At 32.3% G+C, this 25,407-nt stretch overlaps 1 protein-coding gene and 1 pseudogene across 1 annotated transcript; both read left to right on the plus strand.

The window, feature by feature from the left end:
* The first annotated feature begins 953 nt into the window (after positions 1–953).
* On the plus strand, positions 954–13,112 carry LOC137814822 (uncharacterized). Its single transcript, XM_068617740.1, has 20 exons — positions 954–1,197; positions 1,277–1,530; positions 1,625–1,742; positions 1,821–1,903; positions 2,876–3,093; positions 3,187–3,301; positions 4,217–4,299; positions 4,952–5,152; positions 5,293–5,652; positions 6,087–6,258; positions 6,745–6,936; positions 7,092–7,298; positions 7,416–7,508; positions 8,833–9,047; positions 9,121–9,681; positions 9,797–9,877; positions 10,011–10,096; positions 10,851–11,558; positions 11,922–12,072; positions 12,145–13,112. The coding sequence occupies exons 1-20, from the start codon at positions 1,056–1,058 to the stop codon at positions 12,206–12,208; spliced, it is 4,104 nt and encodes a 1,367-aa protein (XP_068473841.1). The 5' UTR covers positions 954–1,055; the 3' UTR covers positions 12,209–13,112.
* A 5,227-nt stretch (positions 13,113–18,339) lies between these two features.
* LOC137814823 (S-adenosylmethionine synthase 1-like) lies at positions 18,340–20,692 on the plus strand (annotated as a pseudogene).
* Positions 20,693–25,407: the final 4,715 nt, after the last annotated feature.

Consider the following 25,407-nt stretch of genomic DNA (forward strand, 5'->3'; position numbering starts at 1 on the left):
TACCTATTGATGTTTTCAAACTAAGATGAGTGTCTGATTCGCCAGTTTCACGTTAATAGCATTGATATGGATTGCAAACTTCGAGTCCCTTTCCATTCAAATGCTACGAATATGTTTAACCCTTTCAAATTTAAGTGTTGTTTTGCTTTGAAGGTTAAATTCCTAATAAGGCCACATAACCAAGTTCTTGGTGCACCTCTAAAAACATGTTCTGATCTATATAATGAAAACATGGATTTAGATTTTTTTTTATTTGCTAGACTGTCAGATTCTTGCAAAAATAACTAGTACGAAGAACTTCTTTATTTGCTGACGTCTTCCGTTCAAAATCTTGATCAATTTTTTTAGACCTGTTTCATTTTTTCATTGACTCATTTCAAACTGTTTATTCTTTTTTCCAAATAGAAACAAATTGGAAAAATAAGTTTAATAAGAAATCAAAAGGACATTTAAACACTTCCAAATATAAGCAACTTAATAGGCTGAACTGTGTGATATTAGTTTGCAATTGTTGTTAGTTTTTTTTTTTCGGTAGAAAGTATAATGGACTAAAAAACTTTGGAATGTAATATCGGACAAACCAGACAAAAAATAATTAAAATACAATTAAATAAAAAAATGTTGAAAGAATGTAAATAAATTTGTTAATTAACTTGTTAATCTTTGGATTATTTAACCTTTTTAAAAATGATTCCTTATACTTAAAAAAATCTTAACTACTTCTCTAAATTCATTAACCATACTTATTCAAGATACATATACTGTTCCATAAAAATACATGGATTCATCTTAAGTTGCATAAATAATTGAAAATTTAACTAAATAATAAATGTGCAAATTACTTGAAAATGTCAAATAATATCTGTACTTGGGGAAAATTTAACTTAAGTTTTTTTTTTTTACGAATTGAACAATTACACAAGCTTTTTGAAAAACTTCGAATTGACAGATTAATTTGACCAAAAAGAAGCAGCGCGAAGCAAGCTTATAAATCCTTCAGTTCAATGCATTCATGCTTAAACCCTACTCCGCCACTGCGTCGTTGAAGGAGCTAAATGGATTCGGCGAACGGAGCAATGACGGTGAGAGACCAACGGTTAACGGAATGGCGCATGCACCGTGGTCCCTACCTCGGAGACATTTCAGCTCTGTGTTTTCTCCACCTTCCAAATCTCTCTCTTCCTTTGCTGCTCGCAGGTACCGTATTACTCTCCCCGCATTCAATTGCACGTTGTTTAACCTTCATTTGTTTTGACATAGTGGACGCTTTCTTCAGGTTTGGGTTCTGAAATTGCGGTCTATGATTTGGAAATGAGTAAGAGAATTAGGTCCTTCTCCGTATTTGAAGGAGTTCGCGTCCACGGAATCGCTTCTAGTTTTCCTCGCGGGACAATGGTTGCTGTATTTGGGGAAACGAGAGTGAAGCTGTTTAGCTTCGAATTTGATGGCGTTTCGGGGAGCGCTGAGCTGACGCTAGTTCATTTGTTGCCGAAGTTTGGTCACTGGGTTTTGGATGTTTGCTTCCTCGAGGTCAGTCAGAATAAGTGCTTAACAGATTTGGTTTTGAATTGAAATGATGAATGCTTGTTCTTCTTACTTGTGTTCGTTTTTTACGTGGTAGTAGGGAAGCTTACCTCATTTCAATTTGGAGGATCGTTTTCTTGCTGTAGGATGTAGTGATAATTCAGTTCGTGTTTGGGATATTTCTAACTCCGTTGCGGTTCTTAAGGTTCAATCTCCAGGTTAGTTTCAACTTGGATTGTTTATATTTTTTTTTTTGTAATTTTTTTAATGAGGTTATGTTTGTCGTTGGATAACAGTACGGTGCCTTTTGTACTCAATGCGATTATGGGGTCACAATCTTGAAGTTCTCCGAATAGCTTCTGGTACAATATTTAACGAGGTGAGAAATCTGCTGATGATTAATCTTTACAATTGATTTTGAAAATGGCCGACTAGAGTCACAAAAATTATGAAGAATTTATTCTGAACATTTTTGTATCCACCATGCAAGTATATTATTGTTTCTTTCCTATATAGAGTCCTGATCTGACTAATCTGTAGCGGAAGCATTTTTGGCTTATGTATTTCATGCCAATTCACCAAAAGAATTCATTCACCCTTTGTTTTTCTTTTTAAATGATGGTCAATGCTTCGTATCCTCAATGATGGTAGAGAGAGAAACTGAATTCACAGATCATGCTTTTGAAGACAATCATATATACCCATAGAAAGATATTTTTTTCCTTTATGTTTAGTCTCTATCAAATGCTGAATATCATGTTGCAATCCAACATGGAAAGGTTAGGTACGTGGAAGAAGTGAACCAAGACTGAACTGATAATAACATAAATCCCCCTTTGTCCTCATTCAGGGAGCATTATTACTATTATTTCATTATCTTCCATCTGCTTTGATATTTGTTACTCTGAATTCAGCTTCTGAAGATCCACTAGGCTAGTTGCTGGAAAAGCCTTCATAATACTGATTAAATAGAATCTTTGTACTATCAATGCAATCCTGCTTGCAGACTAGAACCAAAGACCTCATGTGAAAAAAACTCTCAAAATAGTTAAAGACAATCCCAATTATCATCTTGAAGGATAATAAGTATATAAACATAACTGCTGTAATATGAGCATAATATAATACTATATGATTACATTAATTATTTTTATTGAAGCACACACATGAAGGATCTTTTTTCTGCAATGTATGTATCTCTTTACTTTATGGTTTTCTCCATATTAGTATTGTACTTAAAATACTTACCATTATTGTTTTTAAAGGTTCCTTAAGCTTGTTATGGCCAGATGTTTAATTTGTTGATGTTTCTATTTTCTTTTAATTACTTCAAAGAGTTTGGTTCGGGCAGATTATTGTTTGGAAAGTGACCCGTCAACAAAATAAATCTTCAAGTCATCAAGAAAATCATGATCACGAGAGCATATCATCTTCTGTTTGCTGCCAACTAAAGGATAAATTGTTTGAGGCTACTCATGTATGTAAACTTATTGGACATGAAGGTTCAATCTTCCGAATAGCATGGTCGTCTTGTGGATCTAAATTGGTATCTGTTTCTGATGACCGGAGGTGAGCTAGTTCTTGAGTCCTACTGTATCACTAATTTATGTTCACTCTTAGAGATAATGACGTGTCGTGATTGGTCTCCTTTTGTTAATGCAGTGCACGTGTCTGGGCTGTTTCTATTGAAAGGGAACATACATTCTGCCAGGATTCCATTGCCCTTGTCTTATTTGGACATAATGCTCGGGTTTGGGACTGCGCTATTTCTGATAATGTAAGCCATTCAGTTTTTATTTTCTTAGGTTAAATAGTATGTTTCAATAAATAAAACAACCAAAAAGAAAGATGCCCTTTCATTCATATATATGTGAACAATTTATCTTCAAGAAAAGATCTTTACCTCTATCTTTAACTTCCTATATTTTTAATCATTGTATCATATTGTGCTTCTTCATAATATGTAGTATCATTTCATAAAATTTTCCACTTTGTATCAATCTTACTGTTTTCCAAATTTTTCCTTCCAATGATCACTATTAACTAATAAACCCATTATTCTGTTTTGATTTATTTGATTTGATTGGAATGTCTATTTACCTTTGAGGTAAAAGCTTCTCCATAGACATATCTTATTGTCAATGTAGACAATTTTTACTTTTATTTGTCTCCCTTATTCTCTGCAAGTGACTTAGACTGTGGTCTTCTTGTTAGCCATTCCTTCAATTATTGCTGACTGGGAAATGCTTAAAAATTGAAATGCATAATAATATTTCTAAAGATGTTCATGTGCCACTAGCTTAAAGTTTGTGGATGGTTATACTTATTGAGTTGTCATTTTGTGACCTTTTGCTACTAAGAAGTGAGTTATTTTGACATAATCAATTATTATTTTCACCTGTCTGATAATTTTTACTGATACTGATAAATTTCACTTATTGAAATAATTTTGATAAGCTATTTTACTTGTTAATGTATTTTTAATTTTCTAGTGACTGTTTCATAAATATTAATACTATCTTTTACAAATGATAATAGCATCCCTCATAATGTGGTACACTTGTCCTCAATTAAATTTACAAGCATCTACAGCTGCACCTTTTTTTAATTTATTTGACTTGACATCATAAAGATTGTACTGATACCGTGTTTGCTTTGATTTCCATTTATATTGGTCTTTTTATTTGTGCAGTTTATTGTCACTGTTAGTGAGGATTGTACATGTCGAATTTGGGGAGTGGACGGTAAACAACTGCATGTCATTAAGGAGCACATGTAAGTTATGTTATGAACATGAATTCTTGATTGTCGAGTTAGAGTATTAATTGCTACTATTTGTAATTTACTGTGGTCCTAATCAAACAAGCATTGAAGATTATATGGACTTTTGACATTCTGTGAACTGAGTATCTGCAGGGAACAACCATCGGTAGTATGTTATCTTGAGTAACTTTGAAATTGTGATAAAAAGGTGCTAATCATATATTAACCCTTAAAAGACCTGACTCAAAAAATATCTCTTGCTTCACTTTATTTTGAAAATTGTCTTCTATACGAGGTTTAAAAGTGAACCTAGAAATTTCATAGCCTGCATTTTGGATGTTCCTACATACAGATGTTCCAATTCTGTCCTTTTTAAAAGTAAAATTAATTGGATGTGTGATACAATGTTGCACAAGCAATTTCTGTTTGCTTTGTATCTTACAATTCTAGCATTCTACAACTCTGGTAACACAACTGCGTAGGTATGTCTTCACAGCTTATCCTTGAGGAATCTACTGCTTCACAGGAGTCATAATCTGAGTAGTTGTTTTCTCTGTTAGACAGTACATATGTCCTTATTGTCTCGTCTTTAAGATTCTCATAATTTCACTTATAAAAGGAATCAGAGACATGATCAAATATTTGCATTCTTTGCTGTATACAGTGGAAGAGGTATATGGAGATGTTTGTATGACCCAAATTCATCACTGCTTATAACTGCTGGGTTTGACTCTGCTATTAAAGTACATCAACCTCATACATCTCTGCCCATGGGCTTGGAAGCAGTACAAGGATCCCCTAGTAGAACAGAGTTGTTTTCGATTTGCATCCCTAATGTGTCAGAGCATATTGGATTTATAGACAGGTTGGGCTATTAAAATATTATGAACTCACTTGGGGCTTCTTACTAACTTTACAAAATTTGGAGCTGATTTTGTTGTGTTTGTCTATTATTGTGTATGCTGATTTCCATGTTGACTGGCCTTGCCTCCTTTTTTGTTGTAGCAAGAGTGAATATGTTCGATGTTTGCGCTTTTCCTGTCAGGATTCTCTTTATGTTGCTACCAATCATGGTTATCTCTACCATGCTAAATTATGCGATACTGGAGGTGCTCAGTGGAATCAACTTGTCCAGGTCAGCAATGGGGCACCAATTATCTGTATGGATTTATTGTCCAAGGACTCTGTTGAACATGACTGTGGTGCTGATGATTGGATTGCTATTGGAGATGGTAAAGGAAATATGACAATTATTGAAGTTGCCAAGGATGATTGCACTCCTACAGTGAGATTGTGCTTTACTTGGCCAGCTGAAATGGAGAGACAGCTCCTGGGTACTTATTGGTGCAAATCTCTGGGATGTAGGTAATGCATTTCTTAAATCATGCTTAGATACGCAATACCTGTTGATAAGGTGTGAATCCATCCTTTGGTACTCTTCGATGAGTGTCCTTCCTGGCATTCTTATTAAAATGAGTGTAATTATAGAAAAAAATATACTCCACACCATTATGAAACTTTAGTCAGGGAAGAGAATTGCACTTGTTGCTAATGTAGTTCAAGTTGTCCCTCTTTGGTTGACAGGTCATAAGTTCAAGTTTGTACTGTGTTAAGCATACTTATCTTGTAGTCTCATCTCACCATATATATCACACTGTACTATCAAATGGGAGATCCTAATATATTACACCCTTCTTTAGCTTCTCCTTCCATTTCTTAAACTTTTTTTTATTTGATTTTTATTTAATTTTTTTCTATATAATAAAGTATTATGATTCTCTGGTGACACAACTGTGTAGGTATGTTTTCACAGCTGATCCTAGAGGAACATTGAAACTCTGGAGATTGCCTGATCCTTCACAATCTGATCTTCAGAGCTCCATGAGGAGTAACAATTTATCACATATAGCAGAGTTCGTATCAAATTATGGAATGCGGATAATGTGTTTGGATGCATGCATGGAGGAAGAGGTATTCTTCTATCCTTGAATTAGGATCTTCTCAATTTTTTGGTCATGTTATGAGAGAGGCATAGAATAGTTATAGCATAACCCACCATTGTGTAGGCTTCATAATTTTGCTAGTGGCTCTCTCTCATAACATGACAAATTCATGAACTTGCTAGCATGAAAGATCCAGATCCACCTATCCATATCCTACATTTTAGCAGTTTATTCTTTTTGGGGGTGAGTAGATTAAATTTTAATGTGTTCATTGTTGCTTAATTATTCTGTGGAAGACTATAAGATACTTGATAGAATCTGATTTTATAATACAACTAAAATATCATTTCAATTTTTTTTTCGTAGAAATGGACCTTAATTTGAGATTATTCGATAATTAATCATGTGGAACAGAGGCATGGGATGTTTTTCATTTTGAATTTTAAAATATTATGATATGAACATACTAGTTTGCAAATTAAAAATGGAAATTTATCTTGAATCCGAATGGCAGGTCCTAGCATGTGGAGATGTACGGGGTAATATGGTTCTGTTCCCTTTTCTAAAGAATCTGGTCCTGAGCATATCTGATGCAGAAGAAAGGAAGATAGCTCCAGTAAATAATTTCAAAGGAGTTCATGGGATTTCAAGTGTCTCCAGTGTTTCTGTGACTAAGCTTGGTTATAATCAGATAGAGATACGCTCAGTATGTTCAACTTTTCACCCTTTAGATATAGTGACCTGTTGATCCACATTTAAAGCATTTGCCAAATATAATATTGAGAGAACTCTTAATATTCTAACCTGCAAGTGCAGTGTGGTCAATCTTGATTCCAATTGTTGATTTGTATTCTTGTTCAGACTGGAGCAGATGGTTGTATATGCTATCTGGAATATGATAAAGAAATGCATAATTTGCAATTTACGGGAATGAAACAAGTTAAAGAATTGTCTTTGATTGAGTATGTTTCTGTGGATAACAAGTCCGGTGATAGATTGTCAAGCAGCTATGCAGCTGGTTTTGCATCGGTGGATTTCATAGTATGGAACTTAGTGAATGAGAATAAGGTACTTTGACAATCTTTTCCTTTTACTCTACTTAGTTAATATTTTACATTCACTTCTATGTTGCTGCATACCATTAGCACCTGTTATAGATTGGATGATAACAAATGGTAGTAACAGGTGGTGAACATTCCATGCGGTGGATGGCGACGTCCTCATTCCTATTATCTAGGTGATTTACCAGAGATGAAGAACTGTTTTGCCTTTGTCAAGGTTTGCTTTCTGCTTTGAACACTTAATTATTAAATCAGGAAGCATTTAGCATTTCCTTAAGCTTTATCTGTCCTAAAGTACATTTACACCTGCTCATTAGTTATTCAATCCTGCTGCTCAAGCTCAAAGTAGTTATCATTAGTGTTTATTTCTATTTAAGATCATTTAATGAACAGAACTTGTAGATGCGTTCTTGAGATTTCAGAATTTTCCCAATCATGTCTAAGGGTATCTGAAAGGAACTTTTGATCATCTTTGTTTGGCTTCGCTATGTTAAGAAGTTCTAAACCTTGTGTTTTCTGTAAGAACAGGGGTGATTTATATATATTGAGAAAAAGAAATTAGTTAGATAAATAGAGGAGATTTCATATCCTCTGATAAATAAGATATGATCATAGAATAATACGGACATGATCTTGATATTTTTTACTATAAAGATAAAGAGAAGCATTATACAAAACCGTGAGTTTTGTAATAACATGGGTGATTTATTTATATTGAGAAAAAAAAATCAATTAGATAAATAGAGGAGATTTTATATCCTCTAATAATAAAGATATCATCATAGAATAATACAATATGATCTTGATATCTTTTATAATAAAGATATTATAACAATAGGATCTTTTTATATATAATTGTAAAGATATGATATCCTTATTTTTGTAATAATAACAATTACCATCTTGGAATGTTGGTTTGGATTTAACTTAATCTTTCAAAATGAACTTGTAAGGTGAGCTTTGAATCTCACTTATATATTCTATTTTAGCCATATCACTGGTCATCACCCTTAATGTTGCAATAAGACAACTTCCTAAGGTGGGTTAGGGGTGACTGCAATCAAAGAGACTTTTTAATAGTTTGGGATAGTTGTGAAATTAAATTATTTTAATAATCAATTATAATCAGAATTAATTTTCTCTTGAGTAAGTTTATTGATAAATGGTTTTAAGATAATTAATTTTGTTTGGATGTAACAAAGATATCGACTTTTACATAAAAAAGAGCATATATGAAGTTGAAAGGGAAAAAAATTGTTCAGAAATAATTATAAGCTACATTTTCAGACTCATAAAATCAGGTTATTTTTTAAGAAAAAACCTTAATAAATTTCAGCTACTGTCCCAAATATTTAGCTGAAATTTAATCTTAGAAACAGCTGAAATCCTTGAAGTTAATATTTTCAAAACATATTAGCACATTTTTAAGCTTGTTCTGCTGTCACTTTATTAGCTAGTAAGCCTATTTTGTCCTAGATGATTGATTTCTGTTATCACAATTTTTTTCTGAAATACCTAACAAATATGGCCAATTGTTACAGGACGAATTGATACATATACATAGACACTGGATTCATAATAAAGATGGGAAGGTATACCCTCAAAATTTGCACATGCAGTTCCATGGTAGAGAGATACATTCCTTGTGCTTTATCTCTGATGATGTGCTTATTGGAGATAATTTCAAGTGCACCTTATTTTCTAAATCAAGTTGGATTGTAACTGGATGTGAGGATGGAACTGTGAGGTTGACTTGGTAAGACCATTGTTGTCTGCTGTCTGTAGATCTTGCTTGAATGCTTTACACCTAACCTGTCTGTTTTATTTAGGTACTCTCCAGGCACTGAAAACTGGTCCATGTCAAAACTGCTTGGAGAACATGTTGGAGGATCAGCGGTGAGATCAATTTGTTGTGTGTCGAAAGTACACACAATCTCATCAGATATGGGTGATGCAGCTGATGAGAGGATTGAACTGAATGCTGCTGTTCAGAACAAAGATAATCCAACATTACTTATATCTGTGGGTGCAAAGCGTGTCTTAACTTCTTGGATATTAAAAAATAGGAGGCTGGACTTAGAAAATGACTTCCTAATCAATCATCAATACAAATCAGAAGGAGTTGATGACTGTTTTTTGTCAAGTTTGTCCTCATCAATGACGTTCCAGTGGCTTTCCACTGATATGCCAGCCAAACATTCAATTACACATAATACTTCCAAAATTAATTTGGAGAAGAGAGTTGGTGTTGCTGAAAATGTTTCTCATACAAATAATGATGCTGGGATGATTTCTGAGAGTGGAATGGCAAATTTGATCAAAGATAAACATGAAGATGACTGGAGATATCTTGCAGTCACGGCTTTTCTTGTTAGATATTCTGGTTCCAGGTGAGAAAAGATGCCCAATATTTCCTTTCTCGATCATGTATTTGGTTCAAGTCTAACTACTTTCATGCAAAAACAGAAAAACTGAATCTAACCTTCCACTTTGTGTACGTTTCAGGATAACTTTCTGTTTTGTTGTCATTGCATGTTCAGATGCTACACTTATGCTACGGGCTTTAATTTTACCCTTTCGCTTGTGGTATTTTCATTTAATCCTATCAAATTCTATGATATTTTTTTCTCTGCTTTTCTTATTTTTGTTGCTACATTTCACATGCATCTTTCTCTTTCACCTTTTCTTTTATAAGCTTTTCCCTTTTACCTGATGGCAGGTTTGATGTCGCTGTACTGGTTCCTTCTCTGGCACCAGTTTTGTCATTGCAGCATATCATATTTCCCGTGTGTAGGCCTTGTAAAGGTTTGTATTACATCACAGTGATTCCTGGCTAGAGTTCTTCTGTACCTCCCAATTCCTTCCTTTCACGTGGATGTGATATTTTTATTACATTAGCACAAATTATTCTAACTTTGTCTCTTCAAAAGTTAATAGGGTTTTGTTGCATGATAATCAAAATTAATGGTGAAAAACTTAATTCACAATGTACTGGCATTGAGAAAAACCAAGTTCAAAGATGAAATTGTCTCAATGTTGGGTTTAATTTGTGATCCTGGGACTTCTTTTAATAGTCCAAAGGCCATTATAGAGTATAGTTACATGTGTTGTGATAATATTTATGACTAATTAATTTGGCACTCGGTGGTTAGGATATTTCAGCAATTTTCTTGTTCCCAGGTAATTGGGTGTGTTTGGGAAGTCAGCTGATTATATATAGGTATTGGTGGGTTTTCTTTTAGCACATAAGTTTTCTTATTGGTTGTTAGTAGATTGAAGTCTTAAGCTTATGAAGCTTTGATTTATTATATCTTGTGTACAAGTTATAGGAAGCCTAGTCATAGGTTTGTAATACTATCAATAAATTATCAGTTTTTTGCTTTTTGGATGTGCTTTTCCCTTTTGTAGAATGCCCCAACTACAAGCACACCCTGTTTGAAATGATAAATTTGTCATGTAATGACATCATTATAATTTTATGGGCTGTTGCTCATATTTTTGTGTAACACCTGTTTCCTGTATAAATTTGATTCATCTTATGTCTGAACATTTTTTGCAGAAAACATCCAAGCTGGAAATGTTTATATTGTGATTAGTGGGTCTACTGATGGCAGTGTTGCTTTTTGGGACCTAACTGACAGTGTCGAAGCTTTTATGCGGCGGGTTTCAGTTTGTAATGTTGAAATGCTTTTTGATTGTCAAAAACGACCACGCACAGGGAGAGGAAGTCAGGGTGGTAGACAGTGGAGATCCCTAAGCAGAGACTTGTCAAAGAAAAAACAAGACAGCAGTCTGGTCACTTTGAAAGCCAAAGAGAAGACCCCTTACGTGCCAAGTGATTCTGAAGACAGCAAGATGGATTGTTCTCAATCCTCACATATGGCTTCCCCGGAGTTAGAAAGCAAGACTGATGATTCCTCGATGGAAATATGTGAAATACAGCCTCTATGCCTTTTGCGAAAGATTCACCAATCTGGTGTCAACTGTCTCCATGTTTCAGAGATAAAGAGTGGGCAAAATACTGACAGTTGTCAAATGTACAGCATAGTTAGTGGGGGTGATGATCAAGCACTTAATCATCTAGTGGTTGAATTATCACCTAAATCTATAAATTTGAATCATGGGATTTTGAGCCCAGAGATCACTCGTATTGTCTCTGTGTCTGAATATGGAAAGGACTTCAATTTTCAAAATCCGAGCAAGAAATTTAAGATTAGATTCTTAAATAACGAAAAACTACCCTCTGCCCACAGCTCTTCTGTCAAAGGTAAAGAAGCTGTGTAATTATACTCTCTCTATTCCCATGTTTTGTTTGCTTCAGTTATAAAGAATAGTGGAGGCATAGGCTTTCATTGTTTGATTCAATAATCATCTTTTCCCCTAAAAGATATTAGCTACTTCATGTAACACCCATCTTAGAATGTTGAGTTAAGCGTATCCCCATATAATTGTTTTAGTTTACTATACAAGAAATAGATTTGTCTGGTAGATTTGCCAAAAGATTGCATCTCGTTTGGTAAATATTAACATACTTGCGATCCTTGAAAACTATATATCGAGTTTTGAATCACTTAATTAAATTGAAGCTAATATCTGAAAATGCATCATAATCAGCCTTTATTTTATGAAGGTGTCTGGACAGACGGATCTTGGGTGTTTTCCACTGGACTTGATCAACGGGTCAGATGCTGGCATCTTCAGCAGACCAAACTCATAGAACATTCATATCTAATAGTTAGTGTTCCGGAGCCAGAAGCGTTATCTGCTAGGGCCTGTGGCAGGTGATTGTTATATATGGTTGGATGATCAGGTTAGGTTATATATTTTGTTTGTCTGACTCCTGTCTTTTGCAGGAACCAATATCAAATTGCTGTTGCTGGAAGAGGGATGCAAATAATTGATTTTTCTGAATCTTGAAACAAGATTGATGACTGGCTTGGAGAGTAAAGTGATTTTTGTTGTGTTTTTTTAATTTATACGTCCAAATAGTTTATGGGGAGTGCAATGTTGCCAACCTCGTTCAAATGAACCGAATCCTGATGGTAAATTCTCCAGTGTTGGCAGACTGGTTACTCCATCCACCTGAAAAGTGAATTATATTCGTACCAAGTATGGCTATTGATTTTTGTGTGCTCACCCTCATCAGGACATCTCCCCAACTAACAGTGCAGTCTGTCAGGTTAAATTTCTGCTTTTAGCCAAGGGACCATTATCAGTAACATTGGATTTATGCCCTTCTCATAACAACCCCCTCCGTCTATGAGCTTAGGTTCTGCAAATGTCTCTGTATCGAGGTCCAAGGATCGAAGTTGTAACCTGGATACATGGGGGAGAACCAGTCAAGGGTTAAGCAGACTGACCAACAATGACTCAAGTTGCACGTATGGTTTGCTCATTGCACTAGACATTGAAGTTGGGTTTTCAATGTGATGAATTGGTCTCACTAACTTTTGAACCTCGTTCTTGCCGAGGAAATTAGTAATAGCAAGGCGATTGCTTCTGCCCCTTCCGGTGGAACTTGCATCGTTTAATAGATTGCTAGTAGTTTTCCCCGTGAGCTCTCGTTAAGCTTCTAGAAAAGATGGTTTTCCAAAACATAATTTAGGAATATTAGCAATCAGTTTTGTAATTTCACTAGTGATGCTTGGGGAACCAAGGAATTTTTCATGGAGAAAATGATTCCTCTGGTTCTCATTCCGAACACTCCTCGCCATAATTTAACTATCAATTTAGATCGATGCCCGTGTAATGTGTCTTATAAATGCATTTTCAATGTTGTAGCCGATAGACTGAAGTATTTCCTAAATGAGTTCGTCTCTCATTGCCAGGCTACCTTGGTTCTTCGCAGGAATATCATCGTGAAAACATCATCATTGCGCTTGAGCTAGTGCACTTCATGGAGGATGAACGCAATTAAATCTAGTGAAATAGATTCAAAAAGCATATGATCGAATCTCTAAACCCCTTATTCATGATTGTTTGGAGGAGCCAAAGTTCCCCATGCGTGGGAAATATTATTATGGCCTCCGTATTTTATTTTTCTTTTTAACGATTTTCATGAGGAAATTCTCATCTGATTCATGATGCTGTGCACGAAAATCTGCCAAAACCTACTCATTATGTTTGTTGACAATATCCTTATTTTGAGAAAAACTTCGACTCAACAATTGGAAGTTATCTTAAATCTTAAACTATCCATGGGCACTGTGTTCCGCGTAAGATCAGAAGTTAAAGAAAACAGAATATCACCATGTAATTTTTTTTCAGGAATGTTAAACTGGAGAATTAATACCTCATCACTCAAAAAGTGGATTCTTGATGGCTGCATGTATTCTCCTGGACCACTCCCTTGTCTTGAAGAAATGAAAAAGGAAACGTCAGAAGCACCCTTCCGAAGTTGGAGAAGTAGCTTGTTAGATGAAAAAGACAAATGGTTGGTAGAGTCATTTTAATTTTCAGCTGAAACACTCCAAGAAAGTTCTTGTTGGAATTTCCAATGAAATTGGAAAAAGGTAAGAAGCAAAGAACCAATTATGTAGAGCACATAAGAAAACTACTCATAATCACTGACTATGCAAGTGAAATAATGGAAAGAACCAAGAGCATGTCTGCTGATCATAGGGGATTTCCTGGCTCCCTTTCTTAGAACAGGTGGGACATTTTCTGCATGGCAACATTTTTGTTATAATATTTGGTCTTAATGCCTTCTTGGTCAAAGGATGTTGAGCTTGCCTATATCCTTGACATTTGGAAACACATTATGGAAACGACTATTCTATTATTACCAGTATTTTTCAGCAATCACACTTTCACAGGATCTCTCAAAGCAGAAAAATATCATTAAGACATGTATAAAGTGATTAGCCAAGAATTGGAGTACTAAAGTAAGTTAAGATTATGATATTTAGATTAAATTAAAAATGTTTTTATTTAGTATCTTTAAAAAAAAGTGATGTTATTTTATTTCTGATGTGATGTATGTAGAGATACATCATAGTTTTAATTTAACGTGTAGAGGAATTAAATATTTTTTTTAATCTTTACTCCACGTCTAGCCATACATCCCATGTGGATATCACACGCGAAGATTTGAAAAAAAAGACTAGTGTTTAAAAGGGGAAAATGTTGAAGATGGCATCACTCAGCCAAGGATTAAAAACGAAGCACTCGAACCATATTTTGCGACAGCTTTTTATAATTATTGTTTACCAAATTCATGTCATTTTATACATAGAATAAAACATACTAGATATTAATAATTGTTTTTAACAATAATAATATCTACCATAAGAAAATAATTAGTACACCATAAGAAAATGGGCACAAGTTGTGTGTGATGGGTGGTCGCTGGCATGTTGCACGTTACCACATTTATGGTTTTGAGATCCATCCAGAATATCAGATCTACACCTTTGCGTTGAAAAAGAGTAAGTTGGCAGCACTAACACACCTTCACATGCGGAAACAAATGGGACTCTCTATCTCTGTCCACAGAATGTAAAGTTCATTCCTTCACTTCTTCTTATATTTTTCTTTTTCTTTTTCTTCTCCACTTTTGTTCTCTCCATCTTTAAGTATAAGAAGAGACATCATTACATATGTACATTAAATATATGTAATTATTTATAATTTGTAATTTGGAGAATTAATTCTTCTTCTTCCATTATGTTTTTTTATTTAGGTTTCAATTCTAATATATTTGTAAAATATTTTTCGATACTTAAGTAAGTATTAAATATTTGCGTGTTGTTGATATTGTAATAAAGATATAATTTATTATGTCTAATGTGTTTATTTATATAATTTGTAATAGACTCTATTATTAATATGTATTATAATCATAAAAATTGAATGATCTGATTTATCCGTATCCTTATTATCTTAAGGTTTTTACACTAGTCGGATACTAAATGTTACTTGTTTGATTTCGATGATGTATTTAGTATAAATAACGTATATTAGGGTGGTAAAACTTTTCACTACATACTTATAACTTGAATTCCATATTAATAATACTGAAATTAAACACAATTTTTGCATATATTAATCTGCATGTTTGATTGCAAATGGAAAAAGAATTACGATGAGTACCTATTGTTTGTTAAAGAAGAGCAATACCCATTGACGTTCCTTTTATTCTCTCTCGTTCTTTTTGGCTGTGTTGGAGTGGAGAGTAGAGAGCAGCACGTGGTCTGTTCTTTACCCATGAAAGAAAGGAATATAAAATGAAGATTAAAATTAATGATTGTGATTGCGCATTACTATTCAAAAAACGTGACGTTGGTTTTGCTCTGATTGATACAGAGAAATGGTGTCACACTGAAAATGGTGATACTTTTGAATATGATAAACGATATGAGTCTTACTTAAATGTTGTTGGTTGGTCGCCAAACCAACCACTTTTCAAATAATTAACAACCACATAGGATTATGGTTTTTCCACTTGCATAAATGTGTCGGTTGTTTAAGTTAAGATTATTTCAAAGCTTTCTCATTTTTTCTTCTTCTTCAGAAATTGATGAAATACCAAAAAATGTTATATGTGCTTTCTTGCCCAACTTTCATCCCTATATGTGTGGGTTTGTGTTTTAGATATTTTATTTTGAGGTTTCTACTATGAAAAATTATAACAGTCAAATTTTATTATTTTCATAAATATGAAACTGAAAAAATGTTTCTCTTCTATTTACTTTATAAAAAATAACATTTTCCAGCAAACAAGATTTTCGGGAAATTAATTTTAGTTAAGATTTCTATTAAAATATCCCATGGGGCAATGGAGGTGGAAGACTAACTTTTTTTCATTTAAAATAAATCTTTTCCTAAAACAATACTATGCTATTTTTATTGAATCGTGTAATATGGTAAATTAAATATTTTAGTAAAAAAAATACATGATATTTTTTATTTGGCTAAAAGTTATATAAATATTAAGTACACCAACCACGTATTAATTCGCCGTTCCTAAGAATCATAATTCCTAATATTAATCATAAATTTGGTGTATGAAAGAAGAAACTTGGCTAAATTGAGTTAGTCGTTTAGAATTCAACCCGTAATAATACAAGACTACTTATAGGTAACAAAATAATAAAAGAAAAAAAATCATTAAGTTTTATACCTTAAAATAAAAATGACAAATAAACTTGTATTCATTAATATTAATAAGATATTAAATAAATATTTTTAATAAATATTTAATACAAATATTTTAATCGATTTCTTGGTATAATTAATAAATATAAGTATATGGTGTATTGTTGGTTGTTGAGTGATAGGATAATAGATGGTCTTTCAGTTAACTTAAGTTTAAACATAATCTTTGAACATTCATTTAATCAATGTTAAGTCAGTATTAAGGTATAATTGAATCTTTTTATGAACCCAATAAACGAGTCTATGACAATAAGGATCTAACCAAAATGTATAAATAGCAGAAACAGTAAAACACGGTCAAATAAATTTTTTCTCAACTCTAACCTTGACTTCCTTGTAAGAAGATATGATATTTAATACATAAATATATAATATCCGTTACATTTTAAAAAATGAACTTTATTCCTTTTTTAAAATTAAAAATTCAAATGATGAAACTAAAATCTGTTGAAGATCTCAAGTCAACTAGAAATAATGACATTTCATTATATATAAATGGGTGCAAATCTCACCCTCATGAGCCGATTTTATGAGGTTGAGTTAGACTTAGTCCACTTTGTAATATGGTATCAAAGTCTTTGTTGGGTTTATCAGGTCACCTCATCTAACACGTTCACATCCTACACAAAGGAAGTTGGGTGGAAGGGAAAAAATTGTTACTTATAATTATTATTCACGAAAATCAGAAATTTTGGGAATTACTTTTCTTAATAATAAAATAAAGTTCCTTTTGTAAGTGAAAAAAATCACATATAATTTTTAAAGATAAATTTCTTTTTTATAAAAAAACTTAATTTAACTTTAATAACTTAAAAAAATAGCATAATATTTATTAGTTTAAAAATTGTTTTAACTCATGTAGGAAACTTGACCAAATATTATTCCTGGAAAACTTTATTTCCAGAAAAATGTCTATTTTTTAAAAAAGTAAATCAAACATAGAAACCTATTTCTTGATCCATATTTTCACGAACTAAACATTTTTCTTCTATTAAACTAAACGTTTTCAAAAAAAATCAGAAAAATATATGATCGAAAAACACTATATAAGAAAGTCTTAAAATATCTAAGCAAAACACATTAATCACTCATAAATTGATTTCTCAATATTTGTATTTTATATTTTTTTGTTTTTCATTAATGTAAAACTAATGATTCAGATAATTCACGAAATCAAGATCATTATTGTTTTCATTATTAATATTTTTATTGTGGTTTTTCTTTTATGCACAGATTGGTCACAATTATTTTCCCAGATATAAAATATTTTACCTATACAACTTCATTATTTGATTATTTTATGTAACTATTAACTAAAACGATTAATATTAATGAAAGGACATTCTCAATTTCTTATTCCGTTAAAAGCATGAAAAAGAAATCAAAATGACATCTAGGAATTGAAATGTTATTTATTATATTATTAAAGAAATTCATTACGTAAAATTACTGTACTGTCATTAATTAAAGAAAATGCATTCCAAATATAAAGTGATATTCGTAGTTAAATCGAAATATTATTTTCAATAAATATAAAAAAAAACTTTAAAATATATATTTATTATATAAAAGTGAAAACGTTAAATAAATTTAATTACATATTAAAAATAGAATAATTTTGCCTACAATTAGATGCAAAAGTTACATTTTATTAAGAGTATTTTAAATTTTACCAACGATGAGGGTGGGATCTACCTGTATCCTACTGTGCTACCGACACTGACACGTTTTCGGTTAAGGTTTGTGAGTGACCGGCGGTATTCGGTTGTAGACGCGCTCTCGCTGTAGCAAATCGCAATCTCACCGACCCTTTTGATTTGGGTGTCAAATCTAACGCCTCACCGCCAGTTCCGGTATCCAGTCACAAGAGTGAGGCATTGATCACTATAAATAGCGAGACAACGTTCTTTCCCTTACCCTCATAACAATATACCCAGTCACAGGCTGCTTGGTTCTGCACTGTGGTGACTCTGGTTTACTTCCACTCACTGAATTTCTTTCTTCAAAACCTATTATTTCATTCTTTGGAGGTTCGTTCATCACGCTTATCTTCTCTTCTATTTTCCTACTTTTACTTTTCTTCTATAACCTTGTTTTGCTTACAATCCATAATTTATATATGTTCCATTTCCGCAACTGTAAGTAGTGTTTTATTCGCAATGTCTTGTACTTGACTAGACCCTTACGATTATGGATCTGAATTTTATTTATATTATTTTCCTTTTCTTCTATGCTTTTCACTATTGTAGTTTGATTATTTGAAATGGTATGGTATTTCTGTTGAATTTTCGTCTTTTGTTGTATAGATCTGACGTTTCACGAGAATAATATGTTCTAGCTTATTCTGTCTCTCTGTGTCTGTCTGGGTCTAGTTTTTGTGCCTCATGTGATACTGTTCATTTAGTTTTTTCTTTGCCCTTTAGCGTTCTCTTAATTTAAAATGACTTCTTTGAGGGCTAATTTTTCTTCTTTCAGAAATCCAAGATTCGTTTCAACTTGGTGGCCGCAAATCTTTGTGTATACTTTCTTATCGTTTTGTCTGCAATTGGTTTTTTAGGACCATAAGTTTTTTCTGAAAGTAGATCAGGATGAACTATTTTAATCCTACTTGGCATAAACTTTGGTGATTTTCTATCAATTTGTTGTAGGGATTTATGCTTTAATTTATTTTCTTTGGACTATGATCTCGAATCTCAGCTTCCATTATAGCACCGACATAAATTTTTTGCTCAAGCATATGTAGTTTGTAAGACTAAACATTGTGTTTTCTGCAGCTTGATAAATGGCAACTGAAACCTTTCTATTCACATCTGAGTCCGTGAACGAGGGTCACCCCGACAAGCTGTGCGACCAGATCTCTGATGCAGTGCTCGACGCGTGCCTTGCACAAGACCCTGACAGCAAGGTTGCCTGCGAAACATGCACCAAGACAAACATGGTCATGGTCTTTGGGGAGATCACAACCAAGGCCGAAGTAGACTACGAGAAGATTGTCCGTGAGACATGCCGCAGCATTGGCTTCATCTCTGATGATGTTGGTCTTGATGCTGACAAGTGCAAGGTGTTGGTCAACATTGAGCAGCAGAGCCCTGATATCGCCCAGGGTGTGCACGGCCACTTCACCAAGCGCCCGGAGGAGGTTGGTGCTGGTGACCAGGGTCACATGTTTGGCTATGCCACTGACGAAACCCCTGAATACATGCCGCTCAGCCATGTCCTTGCAACCAAACTTGGTGCTCGCCTTACCGAGGTTAGGAAAGATGGTACCTGCGCTTGGTTGAGGCCAGATGGTAAAACACAAGTAACTGTTGAGTACAACAATGACAACGGTGCCATGGTTCCAATCCGTGTTCACACTGTTCTAATTTCCACCCAACATGATGAGACTGTGAGCAATGACCAAATTGCTGCTGACCTTAAAGAGCATGTTATCAAGCCAGTCATTCCCGAGAAGTACCTTGATGAGAAGACCATCTTCCACCTTAACCCATCGGGTCGGTTCGTGATTGGTGGCCCCCATGGTGATGCTGGTCTCACTGGAAGAAAGATCATCATTGATACCTACGGTGGCTGGGGTGCTCATGGTGGTGGTGCCTTTTCAGGCAAGGACCCAACCAAGGTTGACAGAAGTGGTGCCTATATTGTGAGGCAGGCTGCAAAGAGCGTTGTGGCAAATGGGTTTGCCAGAAGGTGCATTGTCCAAGTTTCTTATGCCATCGGTGTCCCTGAGCCCTTGTCAGTCTTTGTTGACACCTATGGAACCGGAAAGATTCCTGATAAGGAAATTCTTCAGATTGTGAAGGAGAATTTCGACTTCAGACCTGGAATGATCACCATTAACTTGGACCTCAAGAGGGGTGGCCACAGGTTCCTGAAGACAGCTGCTTATGGACACTTCGGAAGGGATGACCCTGACTTCACATGGGAAGTGGTGAAGCCACTCAAGTCAGAGAAGCCTCGGGTCTAGGCTTATGGTCAACTTAATCCCTCCCTTCAATAGATGTCTTGCTAAGTATTGATGAATAATTTGCGTGTTTCATTAGTACTACAATCCTAGGTCTAATGCCATTTCCTTATCATACAAAATTTGTTTTTTTACTTAACATTTATTTTTTTGTTCATTCAATATTACTGTTTTGATGCAATTAAATTTTATCTGAATCCCTATTGATTGTAATTTGAAAGGGTGAAAAAGCCCTCTGCAACGTATTTTATATTTCACAAAATTGAAATATTCCCTCTCAAGCTGTCTCTCTCTACTTGGTTCTGATTCGTCTCTCTTCCTCTCTCGGATCTCTGCATGTCTTCTCAAATTAGATAAAGGGTTTGATTCTTCAGTTTGTGTTTCGGCTTTTGATTTTTTTATTTTATTTGTCCGATTTGATTATGGAATTTGCCAATGTTGTTCTAAAATTGTAGTAATCAGGATTTGGATGGTGTTTCAATGATATTTGTTTGGAGCCGAATAATCTGGCAAGCAAATTTAAAAAACTGAATGATATTGCTTTCTGTTACAATCGAAGTAAGAGCAAAATATGTAAATGTTTTCTCTGAAGAAAAAATTGAAATTGCACAAGTAGATCAAATATTTTCTTGACATATTTTTATCCACACATTAAGAACCCAATCTTGTCCATGTGCTTTGATGCATTTTGAATTTAATTAACGTTGCATGTTTTTCAAACCCAAATAAATTATTGGTTGTAATAAAGTTTACAGTGTCCTTTCTCTAAAAAAACACAATTATTATACCATAACAAAATCGTGACAAGTTGTGTGATGATAGCATGTTGCACGTTACCACATTTATGGTAGATCCATCCAGAATATCAGATCTGCACCTTTGCGTTGAAAAATAGTAAGTTGGAAGCACTAACACACCTTAAACGCGGAAACAAATCAGACTTCAATAATAATATATTGAAAAGATTAGAGAGGCATGTGGCCCAATTCTTTACCGATGAAAGGAATGTGTACATATCCTAATTACCACTACTCATACATTCATTCAGATAATACTCCTAATTACGATAATTATTCAATATTTCTTATTAATAGTTTGAGTCCAACTTTTAAATAAGTGATGACTTTTTCCGTAATGGGCACACAAGTGATGACTTTTTCCGTAATGGGCACACTAAATTCTATCTCATCTCATACTCTTAATTCTTTTATTATGTTTTTTTTAACTTAAACATAAAAAATGTATTTAGTTAGAGACTGATTGAAAGTTTGTTTATCAAAGAATATCTTGGCATTGTTGAATTATATTTTTCTGTTTTATTTTTATAAATGAAGATTAATGATTGTGATATGAAGCTCGAACACTTCTCTTAAATAGCGTATCGGTGTCAGATATTCGTATTGACACCGAAATTCATATGATACTTTTAAGACACGTATCCGTGAAATGTCTAATTCAAAAAGTATTTATTGAATTTTTAACAATTCTAATACGATTTTAACACAATTTTAAAAAGAAAAAATACATTAATTTTTGAAAGACTCAAACTTATTGTATAATTTTTTATTATAATTATAAAAATAAGAAATAAATTATTTTGAACCAATAATGAAAAATATCTTTTTATTTTAAAATATAATTTGAAATATACTTGTGTACATAAATCTTTATTTTCAATTTATATAATTAATAATTATATAATATATAGATTTATGTCTTTATGTCTTACATTTTAGAAATTATATGTATCTCCATGTTCCAATCGTATTTATGTTACATAGATCGTGATTATGCGTGATTAATAAAGTGTTTCTATGCTACATACATCGTGATTACGCGTGATTAATAAAAAAACATGGCCTTGGTTTTGTTCTGTTTGATACAGAGAAATGGTGACACAGTGAGATGGTGATACTTTTTAGATGATAAATTAGGCTATTCTTAAATGTAAGAAATCATGAACCACACACTTGACTATTTTTGACCTAGACAAGGCTCATGGGTCGCGGAGTTCATTCTTGTTGGTTGGTCACCACACCAACCACCTTTCAAATAATTAACAACCACATAGGATTATGTTTTTTCCAGTGTCGATTAATTAATAATATCTCTTATCACCCCCACTGTAAACAATAACTACAACTTTAGTCAACACTTCAAATTGATTAAGTTAATTAAGATGATTTTAAAGCTTTCTCATTTTTTCTTCTTCTTCGAAAAGTGACTAAATACCAAAAATTGTTATGTATGCTTTCTTACCCAACTTTCATCTATATATGTGTGGGTTTACGTTTTAGATATTTTATTTTGAGGTTTTCTACTACCAAAATTTATAACAGTCAAATTTTATTATTTTCATAAATATGAGACTGAAAAAATATGTTTGTCTTTTATTTACTTTATAAGAAAATAACATTTTCCAGCAAACACTGTTTTTGGGAAATTAATTTTAGTCATGATTTCTGTTAAAAAATCCCGTGCTGCAATGGAGGTGGAAAACTAAATTTTTATTTAAAATAAATATTTTCCTACCAAAAATACTATGCTATTTTTATTGAATCATTTAATGAGGTAAATTACATATTTTATAAATTACATATAATTTCATAAACGTCAAAATTATTTAGAAAAATACAGTTTTAAAGCATCATTTCGTCTTTTTAAACTTGTTATAGGTATTTTGTCTTTTTAAATTCCTTATGTCTGGAGCTAGTGTGTTGTCTAGACCGAATGATCGAAAGTTGAAAGGTCGGTAACGAGATGAAAAATTAAACAAAAATGAATAAATAATCAAATAATAAAATATTGTGGCAAAACCCATCAAATAGGTTCAAATATGTACAATATGTTTAATAAATGTAAGGTATGAAGAGTAAAAATTCAATTGGGTCCAAAGTCAATAAGTGAGTACTATAAATAGGTGATCAACTCAATAGGTAAGTAAAGTGAATTTTATCGGGTAATTAAGCAAAATCGATCTTGACTTTATTTATCGGAACCCCTTGCATACGTTCGAGAGCTAATTTTGAGCCCACAAGAGTTCAAGTCAATCCAGTACAACAAGTGAGAATCTATAACCTACATCTAAATTCAAGCCTAAATCAACGAATAATGTAGTCGAAAGTCCAAACCCAAACCAGTAACTAGTGTAGTCGAAAGCACAAATCCGAATCAGGAGACCATATGAAGCCGAGAAGTCTTGGGAAAAAAAAAATTTCTTCTAGGCCTTGTAAGAGCATTTAGGAATATGGTATTTTTTTAAAAAAAATACCATGTGTTATTTTTATTGAACCACTTAATGTGATAAAAAGAAAAAGAGTTATGAAATAGCCTAAAGTGATTCTAGTGCTGCTTTCCTACCCAACTGGTGATAATATTCCATTCATTTAGTGAATAGAATTTTGGTATTTTGGCATCCAGTTAGAATATGACTCCTCAGACTCCATTCCTATTAAGCCATCATCTTACCAATCACCTATCAATAACTATTCACCATTCACAATTTGTTAGAATTTTAAAGATAATAGTATTTTATAATATATAAATTAAATACATATTTATTTATAAGGTAATTTTATAAAATTAAATTAAATTTAAAGTTATTTTTTAATACAAATTAAAATAAAACATTGGTAATAGTTTTAGAGAGTTGGTGAAAAAGATAATTATTTAAAAAATTAAAATTGTGAATAAAATAAGTTTTTTTTCATTAATGTAAAATTTCAAAAATATTAAATACGTTCCTAAAAAGAATTTACATCATTCTCGTTCCTTTAAATTCCAAACAAATTTTTAATATCCTCTAAAATTCGAACATGTTTTTTAAATATTTATTAATAACAATCATATAAAAAATATATGTAAATGACTATCTTAGCCTGATATTATTATTAAAAAATAATTATAATATCCATATATTAAAAAAATCATTAACATCGATTTTTCATTTATCGTTATCGTTAATTATGATTTAAGAAAAAATAAAGAAAATAATATATTTTTTTCAATGATGTATTTAATATATTAAAATTTTCATGGACATGTAGATAGTAATTTATCGTAAAATTATTTAATTAATATTTTAATATTTGTACTTTTTCTTTTATCAAAATAAAAATTGAAAACAACATCGTTAGAATTGAGGAGGGAATTTGGACGAAGAGGAATGAGTGAATTTGTGAGAATTAAAGAGGATGTGTAAGGTTATTTAGATTGAGAGATGATAAAGTCAAATTGTAAGGACAATTTATTGAAATTTGAGAATGAGAGGAAATTTAAAAATTATTTTAAAAGTATAAAATGTAAGTTTATAAATTTATCTTTATTTTTAAAAAATATTTGAATAATAAGTATGATTTTTTTTTTAATGTTTGAGTTATGATACATTTTATTTTTTATTATTTACTTGGAAAATTTATTTTCTCTCAAGTCAAACACTCTTCCGATCTCAAAAGAGAGAGAGACAAATATCTTTGATGTGTTTTGAATAAATAAAATTGATTTTTTTATATTTTAATAAAGTAACATACACATATTTCATTTTATTTAAAATTTTAATATTCACAAAACTTAATGAAAGAAATTAAAGTGTTTTATAAAAAATTAAATAGTTTAATAAAGTGAGATACAAGTTTTGTTTTATAAGGAATATGTTTTAAAGACTAATTTTATTTGAGATATTGCAGTTATTGCTGATCTCGTGAGTTTTCACTTACATTAAAAATTGAACAAAAAAAATCAGTTAAAAATTGAAAAATTGAATACAAAATCTCAGTTAAGTATATGGTTTAAAACAATATAAAAAAATAATTTACAACATAAATAATATTTAATATAAAAAAAATAAACATAAAAACAGTAAACCCTAGACCCTACATCAAAATAAATACATAAAACAATGTATATTTTTAAAAAAAACATCACATGATTCTATCAAAACTTACATCTATAAACAATTTTTTTTTTCATATCAAACAGTAAACATAAAACAAAAAAA

The sequence above is a fragment of the Phaseolus vulgaris genome, chromosome 1 (genome assembly GCF_000499845.2).
Source record: "Phaseolus vulgaris cultivar G19833 chromosome 1, P. vulgaris v2.0, whole genome shotgun sequence".
Classification (NCBI taxonomy): domain Eukaryota; kingdom Viridiplantae; phylum Streptophyta; class Magnoliopsida; order Fabales; family Fabaceae; genus Phaseolus; species Phaseolus vulgaris.